The sequence below is a fragment of the Mesoplodon mirus genome, assembly GCF_964341445.2.
Source record: "Mesoplodon mirus genome assembly, chromosome: 11".
Classification (NCBI taxonomy): domain Eukaryota; kingdom Metazoa; phylum Chordata; class Mammalia; order Artiodactyla; family Ziphiidae; genus Mesoplodon; species Mesoplodon mirus.
The window spans coordinates 42,113,612-42,138,433 of NC_138987.1; the positions used below are offsets into that span (position 1 = coordinate 42,113,612).

At 59.4% G+C, this 24,822-nt stretch overlaps 1 protein-coding gene across 1 annotated transcript in view; it reads right to left on the reverse strand.

The window, feature by feature from the left end:
- The window catches only part of WNT7B (Wnt family member 7B), a 51,834-nt gene that overhangs the window by 14,514 nt on the left and 12,498 nt on the right, over positions 1–24,822 (reverse strand). Inside the window, exon 2 of the mRNA XM_082635966.1 lies at positions 10,456–10,682. Coding sequence (XP_082492092.1) covers positions 10,456–10,682 — 227 coding nt within the window. The remainder of the gene's footprint in view (positions 1–10,455; positions 10,683–24,822) is intronic.

The following is a 24,822-nucleotide window of genomic DNA, read 5'->3' on the forward strand; positions in this document are numbered from 1 at the left end:
GAGCTCATAATGACCTGATTAACTGCAGGCCTGGGGAGGCAAGGTGAGAAAGGCACTTGGATCCCTCTGAGAAGGGGAGCTGGGGATCTGGAACCTAGAGGCTCGGAGGGCCTCAGGGACCATCCAGTGCTACTCAGTGCTACTCCTCAGACAAGGTGTCTGAGGCCCAGAGAGGGGCAGCATGCTGCCCAAAGTCACACAGTGGCTCAGGAAGTGGGGGAGCCCAGATATGACATTCCGGAATGACTAAGGTGAGGTCAAAGCCCTAGAGAAGGGGCTCAGAGTCTGAGACCTCGAGTTCAAGTCCAGACCCTAAAATTGGCCAGTTGGGTGACCTTGGACAAGGGGCCTTTCTATGTCTCGATGTCCCCACTTTGCAAAATAAGGATAACTGCTCTGATATGGCCAAGTCACCATGTCAGAGGACCCACGCGTGGTCCTGGGAGGGCAGGCCTGGCCCCAGCACACAGAGGGTCGCTGACCTGAGCTTCATGCCCACACGTGTGGGACACACCACACATGGGCTCTCCGTGGGTGTACACAGGTTTAGGCATCCATGCGTGTGTACCTCTGCATGTGTCCCCATGCCCGTGTCCCTGGGCATATGCCTGGACTTAACGTTTGCACAAATGCAGTTCCTATAAGTGTGAGCAAGTGTGTGCTCCTGTGTGTGTTCCTGTGCTCGTGGCTAACACAGCTCAGATCTGTCAAACCCTGCCTCTCTGCCAACCTGTGCTTGCCCCTCTTTGAAAAAACACAGCATTTTTCTACAATTCAGTAATAAAAAGGCAAACAACCCAGTTTAAAATGGGCAAAGGATCCGAATAGACATTTCTCCAAAGAAAGTATAAAAATGTCCACTAAGCACAAAAAAAGATGCTCAACGTCATTAGCCATCAAGGAAATGCAGATCAAAGCCACGATGAGACAGCGCTTCACACCCACTAGGATGGCTAAAATAAAAAGAGAGACACTAACAAGTGCTGACAAGGACGTGGAGAGATCAGAACCTTCATGGACTGCTGGTGGGAAGGGAAAATGGTGCAGCCGCTCTGGAAACCATTTGGAGGTTCCTCAAAATGTTAAATACAGAGTTACTATTAATATTTAACCCAGCAATTCCTCTCCTAGCTATGTACCCAAGAGAAATGAACACGTGTCCACATGACAACTTGTATGTAAATACTCATAGCAGCATGATTCACGATAGCCAAAAGGAGGAAACAACCCAAATGTCCATCAGCGGATGGATGGATAAAGAATTGTGGTCTCTCCACACAATGAAACACTATTCAGCCATATAAAGGAATGAAACACGGACACAGGCTACAACATGGATGAACCTTGAAAACATCATGCTCAGTGAACGATGCCAGACACAAAAGCCACATGGTGTATGATTCCATTGATATGAAATGTCCAGAATAGGTAAATCCACATAGATAGAAAGCAGATAAGTGATGCCAAGGGCAAGGGGGATTGGAGGATGATCGCTAAGGGTTTCTTTCTGGAGTGATGAAAATGTTCTAAACTTGACTATGGTGATGGCTGCACAACCTATGGCTACACTGAAATCCAGTGAATAGTACACTCTAAATGCTTGAATTGGACTGTATATGAGGTACATCTCAATAAAGCTGTTCTAAAAATATACAGCCTCTGATGGTTTTAGGGGATTGCATACAACCTGTCCTACTCGATTTAAACCCTCACAGGGCCCCCACCTCACAGTGAGGATGCTTGGCTCAAAAGAGGTGGGTGACTGGCCCAAGGTCTCATGGCAGGCTGACCACAGAGCTGGGATCTGACCCAGGACCCCAGAGGCCATGCTCAGACCACTCCCCCCACACCCACCAGAACAGGGAAACCATACAGTCTGTCTCCCCGCTCACTGAGCAGGCCTGAGGCCCAGGCTTGCTTGTGTCACGCCCGGGCACCCTACTCCATCTCTCACCATTCCCTCCCTCACTCCTCTGCTACCAGCCCAGCACCAAGCACGGCCTGCCCTCCTGGCCAACCCCAGGGCCCCAGGGAGGAGGCCCTCAGCCCCTACCCATCCCCAAGCCCACGGCCAAGCATACAGCAGGACAAGACTAACACATCACAGCCCAGGGGACTAGTGGGCTTGGGAGGGGTTCACGGGGAGGGCAGGCAGAGGGCCTCAGTCAGAACCACGGACAGGACAGCAGGACGGGCGGCTGTAGGGAGGGACTTGGGTGGAGGTTGACCAGTGTGGGACCCTCTCGAGAAGGACGCCGAAGGTGAGTCCTAAATGACAAGAGGAATGAGCCATGCAAAGGTGCAGGGAACAGTGTTCAGGCAGAGGGAACAGCAAGGCTAAGGTCACGGGGAGGGAATGAGCCACGCGTGTGTGGTTTGATGCAGGAGAGACAGCCACTCCATGGTGACTTTGGGAGCCTGTGGGGACGATATTAGATTTTATTCTACGAACATGGAAAGCCCCTGGAGGGTGCTGCTGTGACCGACATTGGACATGGGACAGGGTGGGCTTCCCGAGTCCTTGGCCCAGCCAGTGGGACAGTGCCAGCTGGTGAGCTCCCCCGCTCCTCTGAGACCCCCCACCACCACCCCATTCAGCCCTCAGGCTCCCAGGAGCTTAGAAGGGGTGGGAGAATACCTCCCCCTGCCCACAGTTTACAGGTGGAGAGATGGAGGCCAGGGAGGCCAGGAGACACCGTAGGCCACACCAGCAGCTGCTGCGGTCCCCCAGCGGGACAGCGCAGTGCCCGTGTCCCAGCCTTGGCTCAGTCATGGGGCCTGGGCACACACCCCCTGCCTGAGCTGCATCCCAGCACACACGGGCGAGGTGGAGAGGCCATGGGAGGGGGGAGGCAGGGGAGCCCAGAGATGCCTCTAGGCCCACCAGGCCCCAAATCCCCATTTGTGCACTTGAAGGGTCAGAAGCCCAGAGGGCCCACCTCACCAGGCCCCCTGCCATCCTGACCTAGGATTCTGGCAGTGTGGGGGGCCTGGCCTGGACCACCACCGGGGCGTGATCCACGCTCTGCTGAGTTCCTGCTGGAGAGGCTGCCTTGCACCCCCGTGCCTGTTTCTGTACCTGCTAAAGGGAGGTGATAACGTCACCCACCTCGCGGGGTCCAGCGCCGCGTGGATCACCCATCACAGAGCGGCCTGGACCCTGGGCCTGGGACAGGCGAAGGCCTGCACTGGCGCTGTGTGTGTGCAGGTGCGTGTGCCTGTGTATGTGTGTGTGTGTTGCCCTCTCTGTGTCCCTTTTGCTGTAGGTCTCTGTCCTTCCCTCTCAGTTTCTGCCTCTCTCTCTACGTCCCCCTGTCGCTTTCTGTCCCCCTGGCTCTCTCCGGCCCCGTCCCAGCCGCCGCCCCGGCTCGTCCCCGGCTGAGTCAGTGTCTCCACACTAAGCTCTTCCCTGCCGTTGTCATAAACAGAGGAGTAGAAACAGTCGTGCCAGGTCCGAACACGCCGGCACACCCGCGCCCGCGGCCTTTGTTCTGACCCAGCGGGGCCCTCACAGCCACAGCGGCCCTTCAGGGGGGTCGTGCTCCGGCTGGGCCCGGGGGGCCTGGCCCAGGGCCATGCGGCGAGGGGCAGCCAGGGCCCAGGGGTCTGTGTCCCCAGCTGGGCTGGCCTTCCAGGAGCTTCCACCCCTGCCCCGTGGCTCTGGGGAGGCTGGCAAGGCCTCTTCTGCGGCCTCTCTCCTTAGGGAGGCCAGCCCCAGGCAGCCTGCCTCAGACCACTCCTTCCTTCATCGGGCCTGCGGCAAAATCAGCCACTGCCTGTGAGGGGGGACGCGATGGAACCAGAGCCCCTTCCCTGCCCCCGCCGCAGCTGCCCCCTGTCCCCACCAGCCGGCACCTGGACCCCCACCGGGGCACAGGGCTGACCCCTGGGTTCAGATCTCTAGTTCTCACAGGCGTGTGACCTTGGCCAAGACAGGCTTCTGTGGGCCTCAGTCTCCCCATCTATGCTGTGCAGACAGGGGAACCAGGAGGGAGTGATGTTTGTGCAAGGGCCCGGCCGCAGCGGCCTTGGGAGGAATGGTGCTCCCACAGTGGCGGCAGGAGGGGTCCCAGCTGGAGACAGACTGAGGTCTGGGCCAGGCCTTGCCCTTGGAGGCCGGGGGTGGAGGCCCGCCCACCTGGGATCTGTGTCCTGCCCGGTGGACCAGAACCCGGCATCCTGGACCCTTTGTCCGTGGAGCCCTGGGCAGATGTGTGTGCCAAGGAAGCAGAGGGCCTTCCTGCCCCTATTCTGAGGAGAGACGCCCTCCAAGTCCTAGTGGCGTTAGGGCCCCAGCCTCAGCCCTGGTGTGGGTGGGTAGACGGGGGCCCGGAGAATGGGAGGCCGTGCCCAGGGTCACACGGTGGGACCGCGGCAGCGCCCTCTCCCCTCCCAGACCCCATCCGCCCCCAACAGCCTGTCCTGTCTGTCCGGGCCCTGCCAGTGAAGGTGGAAAATTCCCATCCTGGATGAGCTCCAGGCGGACCTAGAGGAGTCATGTGGAAGGGATCAACCACCGCCCAGCCTAAGCCCCCAGCTGCTCACCTCTGGCAGGTCCAGAGCCTGGTCGTCTCAGGAACCACTGCTCCCGGGAGCAAGCTGGCCTCCAATGCAGGGGCCCAGAGCCAGGGCCACCTGGAGAGACCAAGGCTCATCACACCCTGAACCAGGAGTGGGCTTGGGGAGCCCTGCCTCTGGGAAAGTCTTTCTGATTCTGACATTCGAGGCCCCAGTTCTCCCTAGTGTCCTGGCTGCCGGGACCCCGAGCCTCGAGCCTGGACAGTGTCTGTTCTGCTGCCTCAGGCTGGGCCCCCGGGATGGGGGTGGGGGTAGGGAGTGACCAGGACAGACAGGACGAAGCTCTGTGTCCCTCAGAGCTGGGGCCTGTGGGCCGAGAGGGCGTGCCCCATGCAAGGCCGGGGGCCCAGGCAGGCCTCCCAGTCCAGCCCCATCGGCTCACCCAGGGCATCCTGGGTGCAAGGCTCCGAGGGCAGGGCTGGGTGGCCTTCACTCCACTGCCAGCGCCCTGCCCCTGGCCTGACAGACAGCAGGCACTCAGTGCTTGCAGGCTGAGCAGTTACAGGGGCTGCCAAAGGGAGCCACCCTCATGCCCCTGCGCTGCCCCAGGAAGCAGATGGTCAGTGACCCTCTGCCCTCAGCCGAGCTGGAGGACGGCGTCCTGGGAGAAGACAGTCAGACCTGGGTTCAAATGTCCGCTCTGCCCCTGACCAGGGTGACTCCGGGCAACTCCTGACCCCTCTGAGAGCAGTGCCACCAACAGAAGTCTCACACAAGCCACGCAGGTCATTTTAACTTTTCTAGTTGCCACATAAAGGAAAGTGAAGATAATTAGGTGAACTTAAATTTGGTAACATATTTTATTTAGCCAATATATCCAAATATTACCATTTCTACACCTTAATGTGAAAAGATCATTACTTGCTTTTTTTCTCTCCAAGTCTTTGAAACCTGGCATGTATCTTACACTCAACGGCACATCGCAGCTCGCACGCACCACATTTCAAGTGCTCTCCTGCCCGTGGTGGCCTGTGCCCCCAGAGTGGACAGTGCAGCCTTCGTCCCTCCTGGGGACTCATGTCGGACCTCCCTGAGCCTGGTGTGCAAGCCCCGGGCAGGGGGCCGGGCATGCAGTAGGTGCACGGGGCCTGGGAGTGCCCTTTCTCCTCCAAGGCCCTGGCCAGTGGCCGACTTGGAAGCCCCCAGACCCTCGCCTTTCAGACACTCAGAGGTAGGTCACTCTGCTCACTCAGATTGTCCAGAAACTGATGGCCTCTGCTGAGCCCCTCCTGCAGGCAGCCAGGAGGTTCAGGGTTTGCTCCTAACGCAAATCTCACCCACAAAACAAACGGGTGCCACGTGAGGCAGGATTAGGGGTGGCCCCTATGCCTGGTCATGTCCGAGCGGCACGTGATGGGCGGGGCTCAGTGTTCCATGGCAGCTCGGGGTGGGCGGGGGCCCGAGTGCACGCAGCTGCAGCCCCCATGCCCCGTGACAGCGGGTCCCAAGGGGCTGGGCTCAGGCAGAGAGGGGGCAGTGGGCGGCAGAAGCCCCTCTCTGCTCAGACCCGTCTGTGCCTTCCTGGCCTTCACAGCACTCACACCTCAGCCCATAGCCCTCCAGCTGTGACCCCTCCTGCCGCCTCCGGGCCTACCCAGCTTCCCGTTTGCTCCGGACGCTCCCACAGTTCCTGGAAAATACCATCCACTTTCTGGCCTCTGGGCTTTGGCACATGCTGTTCCCTCCACCTGGAGCCCCCTTCCCTGCTCTCACCTTCAGGCTGGTCTGGGTCACTCTGATTCTCCCTCGGGTCTCAACGGACACGTCACCCCATCAAGGAAGCCCTCGACAACAGTCCTCATTCCGTTATGGCGCCTGTTAGAAATGCCCTGCCTTGCTCGGGATCCCTGGGGACCCTCAGTTTCTAACAGGTGTCCCTGGAATAAGAGGTTCACCCCTGACTCTCATGCTTTCCACGGCCTCCTCCCGCAGCCCATGGAAGAAGACAGCTGAGTTGGGGACACATTCACGCACCCCACCCCCACAAGCTCATTTCCAGGTAACAGGAGAGATGGGTAGGAGGGGCCAGGGTGGCCCAGCCTCGCTCTGTAGGGGAGGAAATAGGCTTGGGTGGGCTCCGGTGGCCAGAGGGCGGAGGCTGCCCTGTGTGAGGGGAGACCTCATTGGTGAAAGGAGGATTAGGGTGGGCCTCAACTCCCCAGAGGAAGCACAGTAACTGGCCCCCAGAGGGCCCCAGGACAAAGCCGGCACAGGATCATCATAAGAAAGATCTATCTTATGTGGACTAGTAAGCTCCCCATCCCTGGAAGCATACAAGCAACAGCACCAGGTGCTGGAAAAGGAGTTGGAACTTTGCACAGGCGTTGATTTGCACCTTTAAAGGGTTTGCCTTCAGCTCTCAAGATTTAGGCGCGGCCCAAGGTCACAGGCAGGGCCTGAAGGGGGCCTGTCCCACCCATCCAGGCCATCCCCCCTCTCAGGGCCAATCATTAATTGGCACCGCTCGAGTGGCTGCCTGCCAGCCCATGGCCCGGCTCCGATCCCGTGCCCGGGGCACCTGCATGCCTCTTACATGGGCTGGCCTCACTGCTCAGCCCGACTTCCTGCTTGTGAGTCCCAGGAGCTGAGCCCTGGGCGGAGCAAGGGGCCTGCTCAGACCACCATGGCAGCACACAGAGGGGCTTCTGCTGCCTGCAGGGCTCAGCCCAGCCCAGCCTGCAGCCAGGGCCCTCCTGGCTGAGAGCTGGGCCTTCCTCAGAGGGCAGCGAGGAGCCAGGGAGGGCTTCAGGCTGGTCGGGAGACAGCCTGGGTGTTAGAAAGCCCACCCCCCAGGGGCAGAGAGCAGAGGGAACCTTAGGCAGGTGCTGAGCTGGTCCGGGGCTGACAGACCCGGGAGGATGAAGCGCCAGGGCGTGACTTCAGCCCCCCTGTGGATGAGGAAGGGCCAGGAGGGGTGAAAAAAGGCGTTGCTGGCCAGTGGGGAAATCAGATGTGAATAAGCAGGCAGAGGGGAAGGGCCTCCCAGGGTGAGAAGCTGCAGGAGGGAAGGGGCCCAGCAGGCTAGGGGAAGAGAAGGAAGTCAGCGATGGCTAAAGCTCTAGTTTCAAGAAGGGCTGGAGGGAGGCAGGGGCTACTCAGACTCCAAGCTAGGAAGCTAACTTTATCCTGGGCAACAGGGAGCTACTATAGGTTTTGGAGGAAGGGAGTGACATGGCATGGACGGGGCGAGGAAGGAGGCAGAGGCAGGAACTGACAGCTGCCAGAGGAGGGCCAGGGAGGCGGGCCCGCGGTGGCCATGGGGCAGAGTTGGGGGATGGACAGAGGGGACAACCCAAGGTTTCTGCTGAATGACTGGGTGGTCAGGCCAGCAGGGGAGGTTGAGGATGGAGATTTCAGCAGCAAGATGCTGAGCGTGTTGACCAGAGGCTGCCATGGGTCAGCCGCGCCGAGTGGTCCACAGGGGGCAGCGTGCTGGTCTTGACGCCGGGGGAGAGCTGATTGGGGCGGGGCTGAGAAGGAGCAACCAGAGGCTAGAGGAAGCCCAGGTGAGCTGGGGCCCAGCCAAGGAAGAGGGTCAGTCAGCCACACCAAGGTCACTAATGGGCGGGACAGGGGTGACTGGAGTGAGAAAATGAGGGACGGGGACAGTGGGTGTGGACATCTCTGCCAGAAACTCTGCCTCTGAAATGCTTGTGAAAGTGAGAGGGGGTGTGCTAGGTGGGCTCCCTAGAAGCAGAGCCTGAGATGCCTGATCCCAAGGGGAGCTCAGGGCGTGAAGAATGTCACAGAGCAGCCCCACCTGCACAAGGGGACTTTATACCCTCTGCATCAGCCCATCCTTGGCTGTAGGCACCCCTCTCTGTGGGCAGAGGGCTAGACTCCAAGAAGGAACAGCTGTGAGCTGTAAGCCGCGATCCTTACAGCACCAGGGGCTGCTCTCCGGGAAAGTGATGTGGGTCCCCTATGCGGGGGCCGGTCGCTGGCAGGGGGGCCAACACCAATCCTCTGGGCTTTGGAGGGTGCATAGGAGCCCGACATTTACTACTGGTACTATTGGTGAACTCCCCGCCTGGGGCCTGACCCTGAGGAGAGGATCAGAGTGGCCAGGTCTCCCTCACCGCCTATGTCTTGAGGTCCTAAATGAAGGGCAAGTTCCCACCTGTCCTCAGGCCACAGGACCATGTCCACTGCCCATCCCCCTTTGTACAGGGAGGCAGGGAGGGCTACCAGAAAGGGGACCTGAACCCAGCTCCCCCGTGTGGCCACTGGCCACCGCACAACTCCCCTGGCCTCAGTGTCCTCAGCTGTACAGTGGGGATGGTCACAGCTTCATCGAAGCCCAGGGTCCTGGGGGGTGGGGGGGTGGGAAGGGGGGTGCCAGGCAGGCAGGCGGGCACCTGGCATGAAGCGGGCACCGGTGCCCATGCCCTCCCAACTGCGGGGGACGGGGCAGGCAGTCCCACCCTCTCCAATGGCACCCAGAGGGAGGAAGCTGCACTTGGGTGGTGCGGCCCTCGGGAGGGGGCGGTGCCACCCTCCATGCCAGGTGCCACCCACAGGCTGCTCACTGCAAAGGAGCCCCTGGGGGCTTTCCCCTGTGCCTCCTCCAGCCCCACGCAGGTGTTCCAAGCCCTGCAGAGCTCAGCTCTGGCCTCAGTCCTGCCAGCTGTGACTCCGCTCGAAAGGCCTAGGCTCCTTGGCCCGCTGGGAACGGAAGGACCTGTTGTAATCACACGTTTGGAGGCTCACCTGTGCCCACAGGCTGGGGTCTGGGATAACAGGGCATGCCCGGCACTGTGTCCCCTTATCAGTCCCTGCCCTCTGACCCTCACAATGGCCTGGCGGGGGGTGGCAGGTTGTCTCACCATCCCCACCCTCACTCCTTCAACAGCTGTTTATTAAGTACCTACTGCACACAGGCACTGCGAGAGGCACTGGGGACCCAGACAAGGGCCTGCTTGCTCAGAGCTCAGGTTACAAACGAGGACACTGAGGCCCCGAAGCCCCGAAGGCCAGACCCAAGGTCACACAGCGGCTCCAATCAGGTCAGGCTCCACAAGTCCCACTTCTCCCTTTCACTCCTCAGTCTCCTTCCCTGTAAAATGGGCACACGGGAGCCTCCCCCGGGGCCGTGAGGACAGGGAGCGGGGCGTGTGGCCCAGGGACTGTGCAAAGCGCAGCGGGGCTCGCCCGCAGAAATCTGGATGTGCCACTGCCCACGGAATCGGAGGCCACCCCTCTCCCCCGTCCCAACTCCCCCTGCACAACCCCCCAACCCTGCCCTCCCTCCAGCCGGACTCCTCCCTGCCCCCACCTGTCACACTGCCGCACCCTGCTGTTCCCTCTGGCCAGAGTCCCTTCCACTCTCCGAATCCCAGCTACAGTCATACAGCTCTTCCTGTGGGCCGGGCACCTTTCACATCAAGCCCCCCAACCACCCCATGCAGGAACCACTACTGGTACCCCATTTCCAGATACAGACGCAGAGACATGGAGAGACAAAGCCTCGTGCCTAGGGCCACCCAGCTGCCGCGCATCAGCACGGCGTGCCTCTAACCGCTGCGCCACCAGCCTGCCCGCTCACGTCCACACGGACGGTGTCCCCCAGCCTGACAGCCCAGAGCAAGGGCCCCCGTCCATTCACACAGGCTGGCTCCTGTCGACACCTCCCTCGTTCCAGACGCAGCAGTGTCCCAGAGGGCCAGGCCAGGTCCGGGTCCGGGTCTCCCTGGGGTCCTGGGCCTCCAGCAGGCCAGACCCAGAGAAGTGCTGTTACAGCAAAGAAATCAGCCAGAGGGTGTAGAAAAGCGAGTGTGGGCCACCTGGCCTGGCCTTCGGTGAGTGGGCGGGTGGCCTGGCCCCCAGGCACCCAAAGCCCCAAAGGCGGGGTCCCCGCAAGCCCGGAGGCGCCCTTACCTACTCGGAGCTCCTGCCCGAAGACAGTCTTCTCGCCGAGGGCGGAGCAGTTCCAGCGTCCGAAGCGGAACTGGTACTGGCACTCGTTGATGCCCATCTGCGCCCCCTCCCCAATCACGATGATGGCATCGGGCCGGCTCTGGCAGATGGCACGCTGCCGCGGGGCCAAGCCAGGGATCTTGTTGCAGATGATGTTGGCTCCCAGGGCCACGACGGACGACAGCGCTCTGCAGGGGGGAGAGGATGCCGAGCAGGTGAGACACCTTGGCAGGCTCCCGCCCCCCCGCGCCTGCCACTCTCCCCGCTCGGTCCCTCGGCCAGCGGATGTGCTCCAGGAGCCCACCTTGTGCCAAGCTCTGCCCGCCAGGGAACAAAGCACAGAGTCCTGCCCTCAAGGACCATGTTCCACTGACCTGCACACAGGATTCCAGCTTGAAAAGGCACACACACCCGTGCCCCCTCAGCCTCGAATTTGCAGGAACGGGATCGCAAGAACCACAGGATCACAAGTTCCATGAATCAACAGTCCCGTGGAATACAAGAACCACGCCTCTCTGTGCCTCCGAGTCAGACACACAGACCCTTCGTGGATTTGACAGCCACCAACTTGCAACTGTCCATAACTGCCCCCAAGCAGCAGACCCCAACTCCCAGACAACTGAGGCTTTCCCATCACTTGTAGACCCCCAGCTCCCTCCACCCCAGGGTGCCTGGACCGGCAGGCTGCTAAGTAGGCTGGGCAGGCCGGGAGCCAAGCCCACCCGGTCCTGACTGCAGCCACAGCCCGTGTGTGACCTTGGGGAGACATTCTGCCTCTCTGAGACTCAGTTTTCACACCCATGACATGGGGTATGACACCTTTCTCGGGCTTCCCTGGTGGCGCAGTGGTTGAGAGTCTGCCTGCCGATGCAGGGGACGCAGGTTCGTGCCCCGGTCCGGGAAGATCCCACATGCCGCGGAGCGGCTGGGCCCGTGAGCCATGGCCGCTGAGCCTGCGCGTCTGGAGCCTGTGCTCCGCAACAGGAGAGGCTGCAACAGTGAGAGGCCCGCGTACCGCAAAAACAAAACAAAACAAAACAAAAAAACCACCTTTCTCCCCCTCTCCAAGGGGAGAAAGGCTGCACACATGGGGATGACTGTTGTTATTGTTTCTGGAAGACTGGGTGTACTCAGAGGAGGAAACAGGAGCTGATGTGAATTGAGCACCTACTGTATGCTGGGCTCGGCAGGGTGCTTTATTGCAACACTGTATCCTCAGAGTGGTCCCCTGAGGGTGCCTTGTAATTAATCTCCCAGCACCCTGCAGGAACTGGGGGCACTTGCTCAGCTCTTTCTCTCTTCCCCTGGGTGTCATCAGTGTGATTGTTTATTTGTTTAAGGAGGTGAAATTCACATTTCAGAAAGTTAACCATTTTAAAGTCCTGTGGCATTGAGTACGTTCCCAATGTTGGTCAACCACCACCTCTATCAAGTTCCAAGGCACTGTCACCACCCCAGAAGGCAACCCCCTACCCCTTAGCAGTCACTCCCCTAGCCCCTGGCAGCCACTAATCTGCTTTCCGTGCCTGTGGATTTGCTGGTTCTGGACATTTCATACGGATGGAATCATACAACATGTGACCTTTTGTGCCTGGCTTCTTTCACTTAGTATAACCTCCTCAAAGTTCATCCTCATTGTATCATGAACTTCCTTCTTCTTTATGGCCAAATAATATTCCATTGTATGGCGAGATCACATTCTGTTTATCCCTTCATCACTGATGGACATTTGGGTTGTTTCCACCTTTTGGCTGTTGTGAATAACGCTGCTCTGAACATGTGCACACAAGTTTTCTTTGAATCCCTATTTTCCATTCTTCGGGGCATGTACCTAGGAGTGGAATTGCTGGGTCACGAGGTAGTTGGTTTTGCTTTCTGAGGAACCGGCAGGCTGTTTCCCACAGAAGCTGCATCAATTGCTTGGTTTTAAGCACCCAGGGAAGGGACAGCAAGCTGAAAGGAGGCGAGCTGGGTTCCACAGGCCCACAGCAACAGCTGGGTTTCAAGACAGAGTCTGGCTTCCAAACAACAGATCAGGGGGCAAAAGGTGGGAGTGGGGAGGCCACGAGGGGCTCCCTAAAGCCGCTGCGCAGGCCCTGGCCTCCTAGCACGGTGAGTTCCCTCCTTCTGCCCACAGCGTGCCAGCCCCTTTCTTGAGAGAAACGAGTCAGTGTTTTTCCAGGGCAGCCGAGCACCCACAGCCAGCTGGGAAAGTCCCCGTGTGGCCTGAGCCCACAGCATGTGCTGCGACCAGGACGCCCCAGCGACACTCAATCCCCATGGCCCGCCAGCCCCACCCACTAATCTGGCCAAGACCCCCCTGGGTCTCCCACGGGCACAATGGGCAGCAACGCCTGAGGCTGGCGTGAAGGAAGAGCATCTGGGCAGGCGGGGCTGGGAGCGGGCTGGAATCTGGGGAATTCAGCCCAAAGTAATTGTAGATGCTCAGAAAACCAACCCAGGGAAATGAGATGGATGGGAACCCTGCCGGACACCAGCCTCCAGGCCTCGGGTTGGAGCCTGGATGCTAAAAGCACATTCCCCATCCCCAGATTCTTCCAGCAGGCTCTGGGCTGCCAAGGCCCTGCTGCCCAGGATAAGAACCCTTGCTCCTGGGGGCAGAAGTTCAGACAAATGGGGTCTAACTGGATGCACCTGGGGGCAGAAACAGATTATTGCAGCCCTGGTCTCCCCCCTCCAGGCAGGCCACCACTAGCACCCACCTGCCCCCACCCCACCCTGATGGTGTCCCTGAGAGCCCACCTACAGCTCCCTGGGTTCCTTTGATCAGAATCGGAGGCCTCCTAGGATCTGGCCTCTGACGACCCTGCCACCCCTGCTTGCGCTCGTCCCTCTGCCTGGCATGCTGGTCTCCCTCCCTTTCTTCTGTCTCGCAAACTCTCCTGCCCTTCCAGGCCCAAGGGCAAGCCCCACTGAGCTCAAACCCCTCTTCCCCAGGCACCAAGGACACGCATTGTGGACACTTGTCCCTCGAGTACCAACCTCACCCCTGATCTCATGGTCGTTGTTTCCACCCCCGGCTCCTCCACCAGCCCGCAAACACGTCGAGGGCAGTGCCAGGTCTGAGCCGGCCCTAGGGCCTCGGGGACTGCCCCATGTAGCCGATCATGAGTGTGGGGTGGATGAATGAATGAACAAATGAATGAATACTCAGGGATTATGTCAAAAAGAGCTCCTGCAAGTCAATAACAAGAAGACAACCACATTTAAAAAATGGGTGAAGGACTTAAGCCTTTCTCCAAGGAGAGACAAATGGCCAACGAGCACGGGAAAAGATTCTAAACATCAGTCATCATTAGGGTAATGCAAATCAGAACCACAGAGAGGAAATACCTCACACCCACCAAGACGGCTATGATCAAAACAACAGAAAATAGCACGCATTGGCAAGGATGCGGAGGAACTGGGACCCTTATGCATTGCTGGTGAGAATGTAAAATGGTGCTGCCGCTGTAGACAGCAGCTGGGAAGTTCCTCAAAAAGGAAGGATCATAGAACCCAGCAATTCCACTCCTAGATGTATGTTCAAAAGAATGAAGGCAGGCATTCAAACAAAAACCTGTACACAAATGTTCACAGCCGCACTAGTCACAATAGCCAAAAGGAGGAAATAACCCAAATGTTCATCAATGGATGAATGGATAAACAGAATGTGGTCTACCCAGACAATGGAATATTATTTGGCCATAAAAAGGAATGAAGCACAGACACATGCTACATGGATGAACCTCAAAAACTTTATACTCAGTGAAAGAAGCCAGACACGAAAGGCTACATATTGTGTGATTCCTTTTCTATGAAATGTCCAGCAAAGGTAAATCCACAGAGACAGAAGCAGGGTAGGCCAGGGGCTGGGGGAGGGGCAATGAGAAGTCACTGCTTCCTAGGTGTGGAATTTCCACCTGGGGTGATGGAACAGTTACGGAACTAGATAGAGGTGATGGTTACACAACACTGAGGATGTATGAAATGCCACAGAATTGTATACTTTAACACAGTGAAAGTGAAGTGGCAAATTTTATGTTAAATGAACTTTGAACACAATTTCTAAAAATGCTCTCTGGGCTTCCCTGGTGGCTCAGTGGTTAAGAATCCTCCTGCCAATGCAGGGGACACGGGCTCGATCCCTGGTCCGGGAAGATCACACATGCCGCGGAGCAACTAAGCCCGTGCGCCACAACTACTGAAGCCCACGCGCCTAGAGCCCGTGCTCCGCAACAAGAGAAGCCACCGCAATGAGAAGCCCGCACACCTCAACGAAGAGTAGCCCCCGCTCGCCGCAAGTAGAGAAAACCCGCGTGCAGCAACAAAGACCCAACGCAACCAAAAATAAAATTAATTAATTAATTAATTTTTGAAAAATGCTCTCTGTACACAGGACTTCCACACCCCCGGCCATAGGTGGGATCTGTGGAAGGGGACCAGAGGGGCCTTGCCCGGCTGGTACCCTGTATGCTTCTCCCAGGTGACTGGTGCTGATGCCGTAGGGGGATGGGAGCCCCCAGCCATCCTCCAGATGTCAGTGTGTGGATTAGAGGTAAAACAAAAGCTTCAGAGAAGAGAGTGGCACTGTACACCAGGACCAAAAATCATCTGATATGGTTGATAATTCAGAAATGATTTCAACATTGTCTCCCTTAGAATGTGGAGATTTTTTTCCCCTAAAGATATTAAATATTCCCCTTCTGAGCACCCGCCTTGGACAGCACAGGACTCCGCTGTGTCTCAATCCTCTCTTTGCAAGATGAGCCTTGCCATCCCCATGTTACAGGAGTGCGGACTGGAGCTCAGAGAGGCTAAGGGACCTGCCCAAGGCCACACAGCCAGGTCTCTGCTTCCAGAACTCAGGTGGAGACAGCACCGTGTCTCAGAGCACAGCACACAGTAGGAGCATAATATAGAAGACGGCCTGGAGTGGGAAACTACACCCACTCTTCATTCTCAAAACACAGCTTACATCCTCTCCGCGTTTAAAATACTCCAGGTCACTCATTAATTTGTGCAGGTTTCTGGACAGCTGCCGGTGCTAGTGGTTGAGCTCTGGCAACTGGTCCAGTGCCCCGTCCATCCCCTCTCCCACAGTCTGATCACTGGCCTCCCTGAACAGGCCTGGCCCGCCTCACCCCAGGACCTGGCCTCACTACACCTGAAGACCTGCCGGCACTGTTCCTTCCACCCGGAGGGGAGGGGGCTGCAGATGTGAGTGGTGCGTTAGGAAACCGTCAGAGTGGGGAAGGGGTAAAAATACATGGTCGCTACAGAACTGATGCTCTGCAGGAGACAAGAAGGCGGACTCAGGCAGCATTCTGGGGTAACTGCAGTTTGGGGTGAGGACATGCTATGGGCACTCTCAGCAAGGTGCCCCACTGGGTGGGCCCAGCTCTCACCCTCTGGGAGGCTGCCCGCCCTCAGCTGCCCGCCCAGGTGCCCCAGGAGAGGCTGGCAGGGCGGCTCTGCGTGGCCCTGAGCACAGAGAAGCCAGGCGGGGCGCTCGTGTTTCAATTGCTGACTTTTTCCATGGAAAATTCTGCTCTGGGCTCATCTCCCTGTGCTATTCAGGGAGGGGCCTCAGGACACAGGCAAGATGCCAGGGGGAGTGGGCAAAGCTGAAAGTCTGGAACTTTCCTCACTCCTGGCCTGGGCCAATTCCATGAAGGGAGCTCGGAGGAGGAGGGTTTCAGGCCCTGCAGACAAGAAGCCCCCACCTCATCCCCGTCCCCGGGGGCTGTGGGCAGGGCTCTCTGATCTCAGACCAGAGGGCGCTGGGTTGGAGCCCGGCATTGTGCAAGAAGGGCGCTGCCACTGGACAATCAGAAGATCTTTCTCCTGCCAGAGAGGTCCAAGTGGATGGGGCTGCCCCTAGGACGAGGGGGCTCCAGTGGGGCTGAGGGGCAGGTGACCACTGCCAGGTGACAGATGGGCAGAGAAGTGGCCAAGGGCGGGGGGGGGGCTTTGCTGTATCATTAGCTGGGTACCAGGCTGCCCACCTGGCAGCTCTGAGGGGAGGGGTTAGGAACATGAGTGCTGGTGCGGGCCAGCTTGTTTGGAACCCTGGCTCTGTCTTTTCCTAGCTCTGAGACCTCAGGCAAGTTTCTTAACCTCTCTGTGCCTCAGTTTTCCACATCTGTAAAGTGGCAGTAATAATAGCCATGATACATCACAGAGCTGCCGGGAGGGGATACTTGAGTTGAAGTACATGGCACTTCGTAGCTGGCCTGTGGTGAGAGGTCATCAACGTTGGCCATTATTAACTAACCCTCACAGCCTGAGACTGGAGCCCCATTACTGACCCTCATTCATTGAGCCCCCAGGATCCAGCCCCCTTGTGGGGGGCTGTTTCTATCAGGGGGACCGATGCTTAAACTGGCAACTCTGAAGCCAGTGGGTGTTCATATCAGCCACTGCATCCACTACCAAGGGGTTCATTCCTGGACCAGCTCTTCCCTCTGACCCAGCAATTTCACACTAGGGTCTATACACCCAGGAAAAGTAAGCACTTACATCTGCCAAAGGACATGAATGCGGGTCACCAGCTCAAACTGGGAACAGCAACCCAGGTGTCCATCACCAGGAGAATGACAGATAAACTGCAGTACATTCACCCAGCCAGATGCAAACCGCTAACACGGATGACTCCCCCAGACACCACGTGGAGTGAAAGACGGGAGAACACCGATGCTACCACGTATAAGAAGCTCCAGGCAGGGGATTCCCTGGTGGCGCAGTGGTTGAGAATCTGCCTGCTAATGCAGGGGACACGGGTTCGAGCCCTGGTCTGGGAGGATCCCACGTGCCGCGGAGCAACTAGGCCCGTGAGCCACCACTACTGAGCCTGCGCGTCTGGAGCCTGTGCTCCGCAACGAGAGAGGCCGCGACAGTGAGAGGCCCACGCGCCGTGATGAAGAGGGGCCCCCGCTCGCCGCAACTAGAGAAAGCCCACGCACAGAAACAAAGACCCACACAGCAAAAATAAATTAATTAATTAATAAACTCCTACCCCCAACATCTTCTTTAAAAAAAAAAAAAAAGTAGCTCCAGGACAAGCAGAAGTCAGAAGAGAGTTACCCTGAGGTGGGAGGCACTGATGGGGAGGGGCGGTGGGGAGCTTGCTCTGCTGGGGGTCTGAATGTTCTCTATCTTGAGCTGGGCAGGGGTTACACAGGTGCCCATGTAGATGAAAAGGCATCAAAATGCCCACTAGAGATTTCTGCACTTTACGTAAGTTATACCTCTACAAAAAAGTAAACTGCTGCAACACAAAAGTTTACAGAGCTGGCAGAACAAGGCAAGAATACAAACTCCAAGTTTTCTTACAAAAATTAAAATAAAGAAAGCACAATTAAGAAATAAAATGTGAACATTAAAAATCATTCCTGGATGCTTTGTGTGCCCGGCCTTGAGGGGTGCTAACCCCTCCTGCAGCACATGCGCCTGGGGGCTGCTGTGGGCTGGGCCCCCGCCCCCTGCAGGCAGAGCTGGGTTAGGCCAGAGCACAGCCCAAACCCAGGCTCAGAGGCAGGGGGATCAAAGGGCATCCCCAGCCTGGCTCTGCTGAGGGCTGCCCCCTGCCTGCCTGCCGCCCTCTGCCTCTGCCTGGACTCTGTCCACAGATGCTGCCAGCCTGTCCCCCCTGGGCCCTGATCCTCTGGGAACCCTGAATAGAGAGGCAGGCTGCCTCAGCAGCTCCCAGGGCAATAAGAAGCGTGGGCACAGGAGACCCTGAGGACCGTGAGATTGGAGGGAGCCCTTCATGAGTGGGGCCGCACCAGGCAGGGCCTCCTGCTCTTAGCCTGCCCCCGGGCAGCACTCGGGGCCAGGGGACAGAGCTGCCCACCTGCTAGCTGTCCTCTGCCCCGAGGAGCTGGGCCCACCAGTGGGGCCAGACCCTGACGGGCAGCCTCTGCCCAGTGCCACCCAGCTAAGGCCCCTGTCTAGGCCAAGCGCCAGTCCTGCCATGGCCCAGCCTTAGGGCTCTTCCTTGGGAAACAACAGCGGGGACCCTGAGGACCCAAGAGGGGTCAAGCGGGAGAGCCAGTGTCTCACCAATGCTCAGGATTAGAGCCATCCTGTCCTTCCCTGTCTCTGTGTAGGACACCCCTGCTTCGTTCAGGAGCTAACGCCCTCCAAACCTGCCCCAGCAGCTAGGAGTCTAACCTAAACCCCTCATGCTGTTGGACTCAAGGTGGCATGAGCACCTACTGTGCGCTGGACTCTGGGCTCAGGGGTCCCCTCAGTGGCGGGACGGGGGGCAAATGTTGTGAAAATAATTATAATTATTAGTGTTATTCCTCAGAATAAGGACTGAAAGGTCCAGAAGGTCCAGCCACCTGCTGAGTAGCTCAGGGAGGGAGGGAGGGAGGAAGCCGGGACCAGGACCCATACATCCTGGCCCCAGACCGGTCAGTGTCTCATCACCCCGTCCCTGACCCTCAAAGACAATTCGAGGGGTCACCTGTCCACCTGGAGAACCATCCTCCCCCATCGGTCCCTGGGGGCACGAGGCTGCACTGGGACCCAGCTACACTGGGGGGAATCTCCCAGGGGGGCTGCTGAAGGAGGCCCCCAAACCTGTGCCAGGCCCTCCCCATGTAGGCCGCATGCTGCTCCAGGGTGGTGGCCCATCTCATTCCCCACCGTGCAGTCTGCCTGGCCTGCGCCAGGCCCAGCTGAGCTTCAGTGGTCACCGTGGAGCTGCCGAATGAGTGACAGACAGACGCATCAGCCAGTGGGACTCGTGAGGACAGCTCGCACACAGCTGCCGGGGCCTCCTGGGGACAACGACCCCCGCTCGCATGGAGAGCAGGACACTGCAGCTGGCGCATTCTCAGCAGGGCGGGGGACCCAGGTGCACCCCATTTTCTCTTTGACTGTTACAGGTCGTTAAAGGGCAGATTTTATCCCCACTTTACATATTGTTGAGAAAATGTCAGCCTCCGGATGAGGGCCTGGCGCTTCGAGTCCCAGGATGTGGGCAGGGTGCCGGGATTACGGGAGTGAAGCCACCCCAAAGTGCCCTTGATAGGGCACAGATCCACTGGCATCTGCCTGTCTTCCTGCTTAAAGAGCCAGAGAGAAGTGGCGTCATTGCCAGCCTGCGTCCACGTGACAGAACAGTCTCTCAGGCCCAGAGGAAGCCTCGCGCCATCTGATCTGTCCACGGGGCCTTAAAACTATGGCCACGGATGTGGCCGCAGGAGCCAGGCACCTCCACCTCAGCATCTCGTTTCTCCTACAAATTCCCGAACAAGCGACCCCACAAACCACAGCCCAGGATAGAGATGCCCCTGCAGAGGGCAAACGGCCTACCACGGCATGGACCCCCAGCACCCTCCCCCTCAGCACCCTCTCACTGGACAGAACACCAGCTCTAATGCAGCCCACCCGTCCCCAGGGCCCTGCCCCTAACCCACCACAGAATCCTGGGCATGTTCCCGAGGCTAGGACTGGGCAGCACTCCATGGGGCAGACTAGGATCTAAGTACTTTCCGGAACCCGGACCTCATGACTGAGCCCACCGGGCCTCAACACCCCAGACCCCTCCCAGAGCCCTGGGAGCCAGGAGGGGGTCGCTGGGCGACATCCTGCTTTCCTCCTGGGGAGGAGGCTTGGACCACCTTTGGGAAGGTGAGCAGTGATGAGAGAGGGCTTCCCGCCAGCAGCCCACGGCTCCCTCTGCCCTCTGGGGCGGCCCACCCCACCCCCAGTCTGCCCCTCCGCCCTGCCCCCGTACCAGCAGGACATGGCTTCAGGGCCTGAGCCAGGCCTCCCGGCCCAGCCCTGGGCTACTCCTCATTGGCCCTGGGTGCTGTCAGTCATGAGGCTGGCCCCGGGCACACCCCACCACTCACTCTTACCCTCCAACACTCGGCTTTCTGCCTCTGCACCCTCACCCTCCAGGTCCTCTTCCCAGACCTGCTGATCGCACCACCGCAGAGACCCTCCTCCGAGAGGCCTTCCCACCCACCAGACCCCCAGGGAGCCAGGACTCTGTGCTTGACCCCCTCAGTCTTCTCCTGATGCCATTTGGGGCAGGGTCTGGCCACCACCACCAGCTGGGGGATCCCCAACATTGCCCAGCACCCAGCCAGGCTCTGAGCTGCCCTTGGACGTAAGCACCTCCACCCCCATGGAGGTGGGGACAGGCGGGCTGAGATGGCCAGATCCCCAGCCTCCCTGCAGGCCCCCATCCCTGGCCTGGCCCCCGGCCGCCCAGCTGCCCAGGGCTCCTCCAGCCCACGCTCCTGGCCCTGGCGCTTTGTAATTCTTCCTCCTCAGGCATCCTCCGGCAAAATATTTGAAGAATGTTCTAATTATCTGCGATCATCCAGGGAGGCGAGCCGGGGTCCACTTGTCCAGGAAGTAACTCCGCAAATACCTGGGAGGGCGGCACCTGGCCCCCACGCCCACCCAAGGCTGCGTCCCTGCCAGCCTCTCCCTCAGGTGGGCAGAAGTTGGCCCAGAACGTTACAGCCACAGATGGCCTGGAAGAGGCTCTTCACCGGCTCTGGAGCCCAGCAGGGCCCCGTGGGCAGAGTGGGGTGCAGGGGTGCATGCTGGCCTCAGTGCTCCTGTTTGTCAAATGGGGACAAGAATGTCTTCCAAGTCTGGGGTCACACTGCAGACTCCCTGGGCCACCATCACAGTCCCAGAGCCGGCACCGCAGGGTCCCCACAGCCTTCCCCTGTCAGATGGATCAGGATAGAATGGAACAGAAGGCTGGAGGCTGGTGCAGCCAGTGCAAGGGCCCAGTGGCACGCAGGCCACCTGCCCCTGCTCTGATCTGCCTTGAGTCTGCTCATCTCCTTCCCCAGCCGGGGTTCTAGGCCAGCTTGGGGGAAGCATGGGGCTTGGGGACATCCCCAGACCTCAGGAAGGCCACTCCAACCAAGGCTGTTCTGAGACTCAGTTTTCTCATCTGAAAATCGGACGCAATCAATCCTCTGTTGGCAAATGGCTTCTCCCTCTACTGGGTCAGGAAGTACCTGAACCCCCTGGGACGTGGCCGGAGGCGGTGCAGGGCAGTGGAGCGTGTGCAGAGGGCAGGCCTGATCGCAGCCTGCCTGACCATCTGACCTGTCGCCTAACCTGCCCAGTCACAGGGCCTGCACTTATGGGGGCGACAAGACAAAACAACACCCTTGTGAAAAAAAAAAATCCAACAAAACAAAAAGACCACCCTTCCTGAGCAGTGTCCCCCACCCTGTCCTACTTCATCCCCATGGGGTCTTTTCAGGGTGGGCCTTGCCAGCCCCCTTTACAGATGAGGAAACTAAGCCTTCAAGAGGACACCCAGCAGGGAGCTCCGTGGTGCTGGGCAGGGAGGAGGGTGTCCCAAGCAGCCTGGAGAGAGGCCTGGAGGCAGGAAGGGGCCCAGCTGGCCCCCCTACCTGCCCTGACCTCAGTTTCCCATCTGCGGAGTGAGGGGCCGAAGCGACAATCTAGGTACCTGCAGCTGTATTGTAAAGAAGGTTCTCTGGGTTGGGGTCCTGTGTTCGAATTCCGCTCAGCCACTGACTCTCACTGGCCTCTGGGAGCCTCAGTTTACCCATCCATCCAATGCTCGTGGGCAGGGCCTCCTGCGGGCTGGCTCCCTGCACCTGGGTCTGCCCGCTGCAATCTTTCCAGGCCACTGCTCCGCTCAGCTCGCTGCCCGCAGCGTTCCCGGGGAAGAGAGCAGAGCGTCCGCCTGCTCCCTCGTGCCCCCGGCGGGCGGCTGCCAGCCCGCCCTCCCCACATAGCTGGCATTCCTGGCCTGGCATCCTGGGACCCCACCCTGGTGAGAAACCAGGCAGCCTGAGGGAAAGCAGGTGGCAGGCAGGGGGTCTTGGGCAGGGCTGCGGCCACCACTATCCACCCCCACATCCGCCGAATCTGTGACCCTAAAACTCACCTCACCTAGTCATTGTGACCCTAAAACTTCAGGACGTTGACCTCTGACCTCAGAAACTTCCAGACCTCTGCTGGGCATTTAGGCCCATCATGACACTCCTGAGTTCCAACCACACTGGACCAGCAATTCCCCCTCCAGGGCCACCCTGCCCCCCTCCAGCAGCCAGGCAAAATTCAAGGCCCAGCTTGGTACCTCCTCCTCCAAGATGCCCACCCGGGTCTCTCCTCTGTTCTCCCTTCCTCCTGCCCAGCATGGTCACATCTAGGCCAGGCTCCTGAGGAGGCCTTTAGGGGCTGAGATTCAGCAATACCCGCCTGGCCAGGCCACGGCCACACTTCCTGCATCCTCTGCTGTGCCCTTCCCTAGGCCTTACTCCTGACCTTTCGCCTCGCTTCAGGTACAGGTGGGGATACTAACACCCAGAGGTGCCAGAGCACCTGAGGTCCCACAGTGAACTGAGGCCCGAGCAGGGATGAGACCCCTGGCCTGGGCCTTGGCCTCGGCCCTGATGCCCCAGATCTGTCGGACGTGGGGGTGCCTGCGGGCCTGGATGACCAGGATGTCAGTCTGAAACCTCAGGACAGACGGATGGAAGGACAGGCGGGCGGAACAGGTGGGAGGAAGCTGGCAGGCCCCACTGGCCCATGGCCAGGCTGGGAGTCTCGGGGCCTAGTGGCTTGGCCAGCACTTCGGCCTTCCCGACCACTCCGGATATGGTCTGAGCAGCAGGTCTGGGGGCCAAGCCCCTGTGGACAGTGGGCAGCAAGCCATCCCCTCTGCAGGACTGCAGGGCTGAGTCCCTGCCCTGGCACTAAGCCTCAGGCAGGCATCCTGGAGGGTCCCTCTCCCAGGAACAGATGAGGGTGGGACCCTGCCCGGGCCACTCAGCACTTCAGAGCGGAGTGTGACCGTGAGTGAGTCCAGCCCCCTCCAGGCCCTCCCCCATTCCATGGCCCTGCCCTCTGCTCTCATTAAAGCTGGGGACCCCCTCTGGGCCACACCCCCCTGCACAGTGCCCTCACCACCCACCTCTCTTTTTAAGCAGCCCACTGCTCTGGGCTGCTCCCTCCAAGAATTCCTGGGCCACCAGGGCCTGCCCAGCCAAGTGCCTCAGCGTGGATGCCTTTTGGGATGGGTGCCCACCCTCCCCAGGAGGAGCCTCCTCCACATGCCCCCCCCCCAACGCCTGGCTGTGATGACCTGAACGATCGGTAAGCACTTCCTGGGGCTAGAACACCTCCCCGAGATCAGGGGGCCCCAGGGCTTGACCCAGGTGGCCCGGGGTCCTGAGCACCACCCTTGCCTTCCACTGCCAGCCCCTGGTTAAAGGAGAGGGGCAGTTCCTTGTCCCCAGCCACCTGGCAGGGATTTGGTATCAGAGCCAAGAGCAGGACGGGGCTCTGCAGCCTTTCTTCCCGCCTCTGGCTCTGCCCCAGGCCCTGTCTGTCTCCTCAGCATCCTCCCACGGCCCTGCCATCCTCCTGCCTCCCCCGCTTCCTCCCCTTTTCCCCCCTCCCCCAACCCCCACAGGAGTTGGACCGCAGGAGGAAGGTCAGGGGTGGGCTCTGGGTTACACTCAGACTTGACTGCAAACCCTTGCTCTCGGCTCCTCTCGGGGACAGGATGGGAGACAAGCATGTGGCCCAGGGGGTCAGCCAGAGGCTCCCCTCCGATGCCCACTCCTCAGGCAGAAGCTAGACATCGAGGACTTCCCTAGGCCATAGAGTCTTCAACGCTCGGACCCGGCCTCACTCCTGGAGCTGCACAAAAGGAAATAAAGGAGAAGGGCCCGGGGGGCGGGGGGAAGGTTCCACTCCTTACACAGCTCCAGGAGCTGCAGCCTGGAGTGAAGCCCTGCCTGACCACACAGCCCCGATGTGGCATTTCCAGGCCAGTGTCTCCGGGGTCCCCCGTGCCCTGGGTGATGAACCCAGAGTCCCTTGTGCTCCGAACTACTGGGGACACGGTGAGTGACCAGAGCCCAAGGCTGCTGATTCCCTGTCCAGTGCACCACGGCACCAGCCTCATGGCCAGCCCTGGGCTCCTGCCCTGTCACCCCGTGCACACTCCTTGAGCACCCCGACAGCCCGGTGCCTGGCATGCCAGCCTATCTCATGGACCTGAGGCTCAGGAGGGTCACCCTGGGAACCTGGGCATGCTGGACACCATGCTCCACCACCAGGGCAGTGCCACCATGAGGGGTGACGCCGCCGCCAGGACACTGCCAGGGGCTTGGCCCATTGGGGCCACCAAGTCGGCACTTTAGCCTGCTGCAGGGCCCAACCCAGGCAGACGGGGCACAGAGGACACAGGACAGGCCCGGGAAGATGGGGACAGCAAGGTGATGGATCTGGCTGCTGCCAGAGGGGGCATGTCAGCAGCACCTGGAAATTCCCAGCACTCGCAGCCAGTCACCC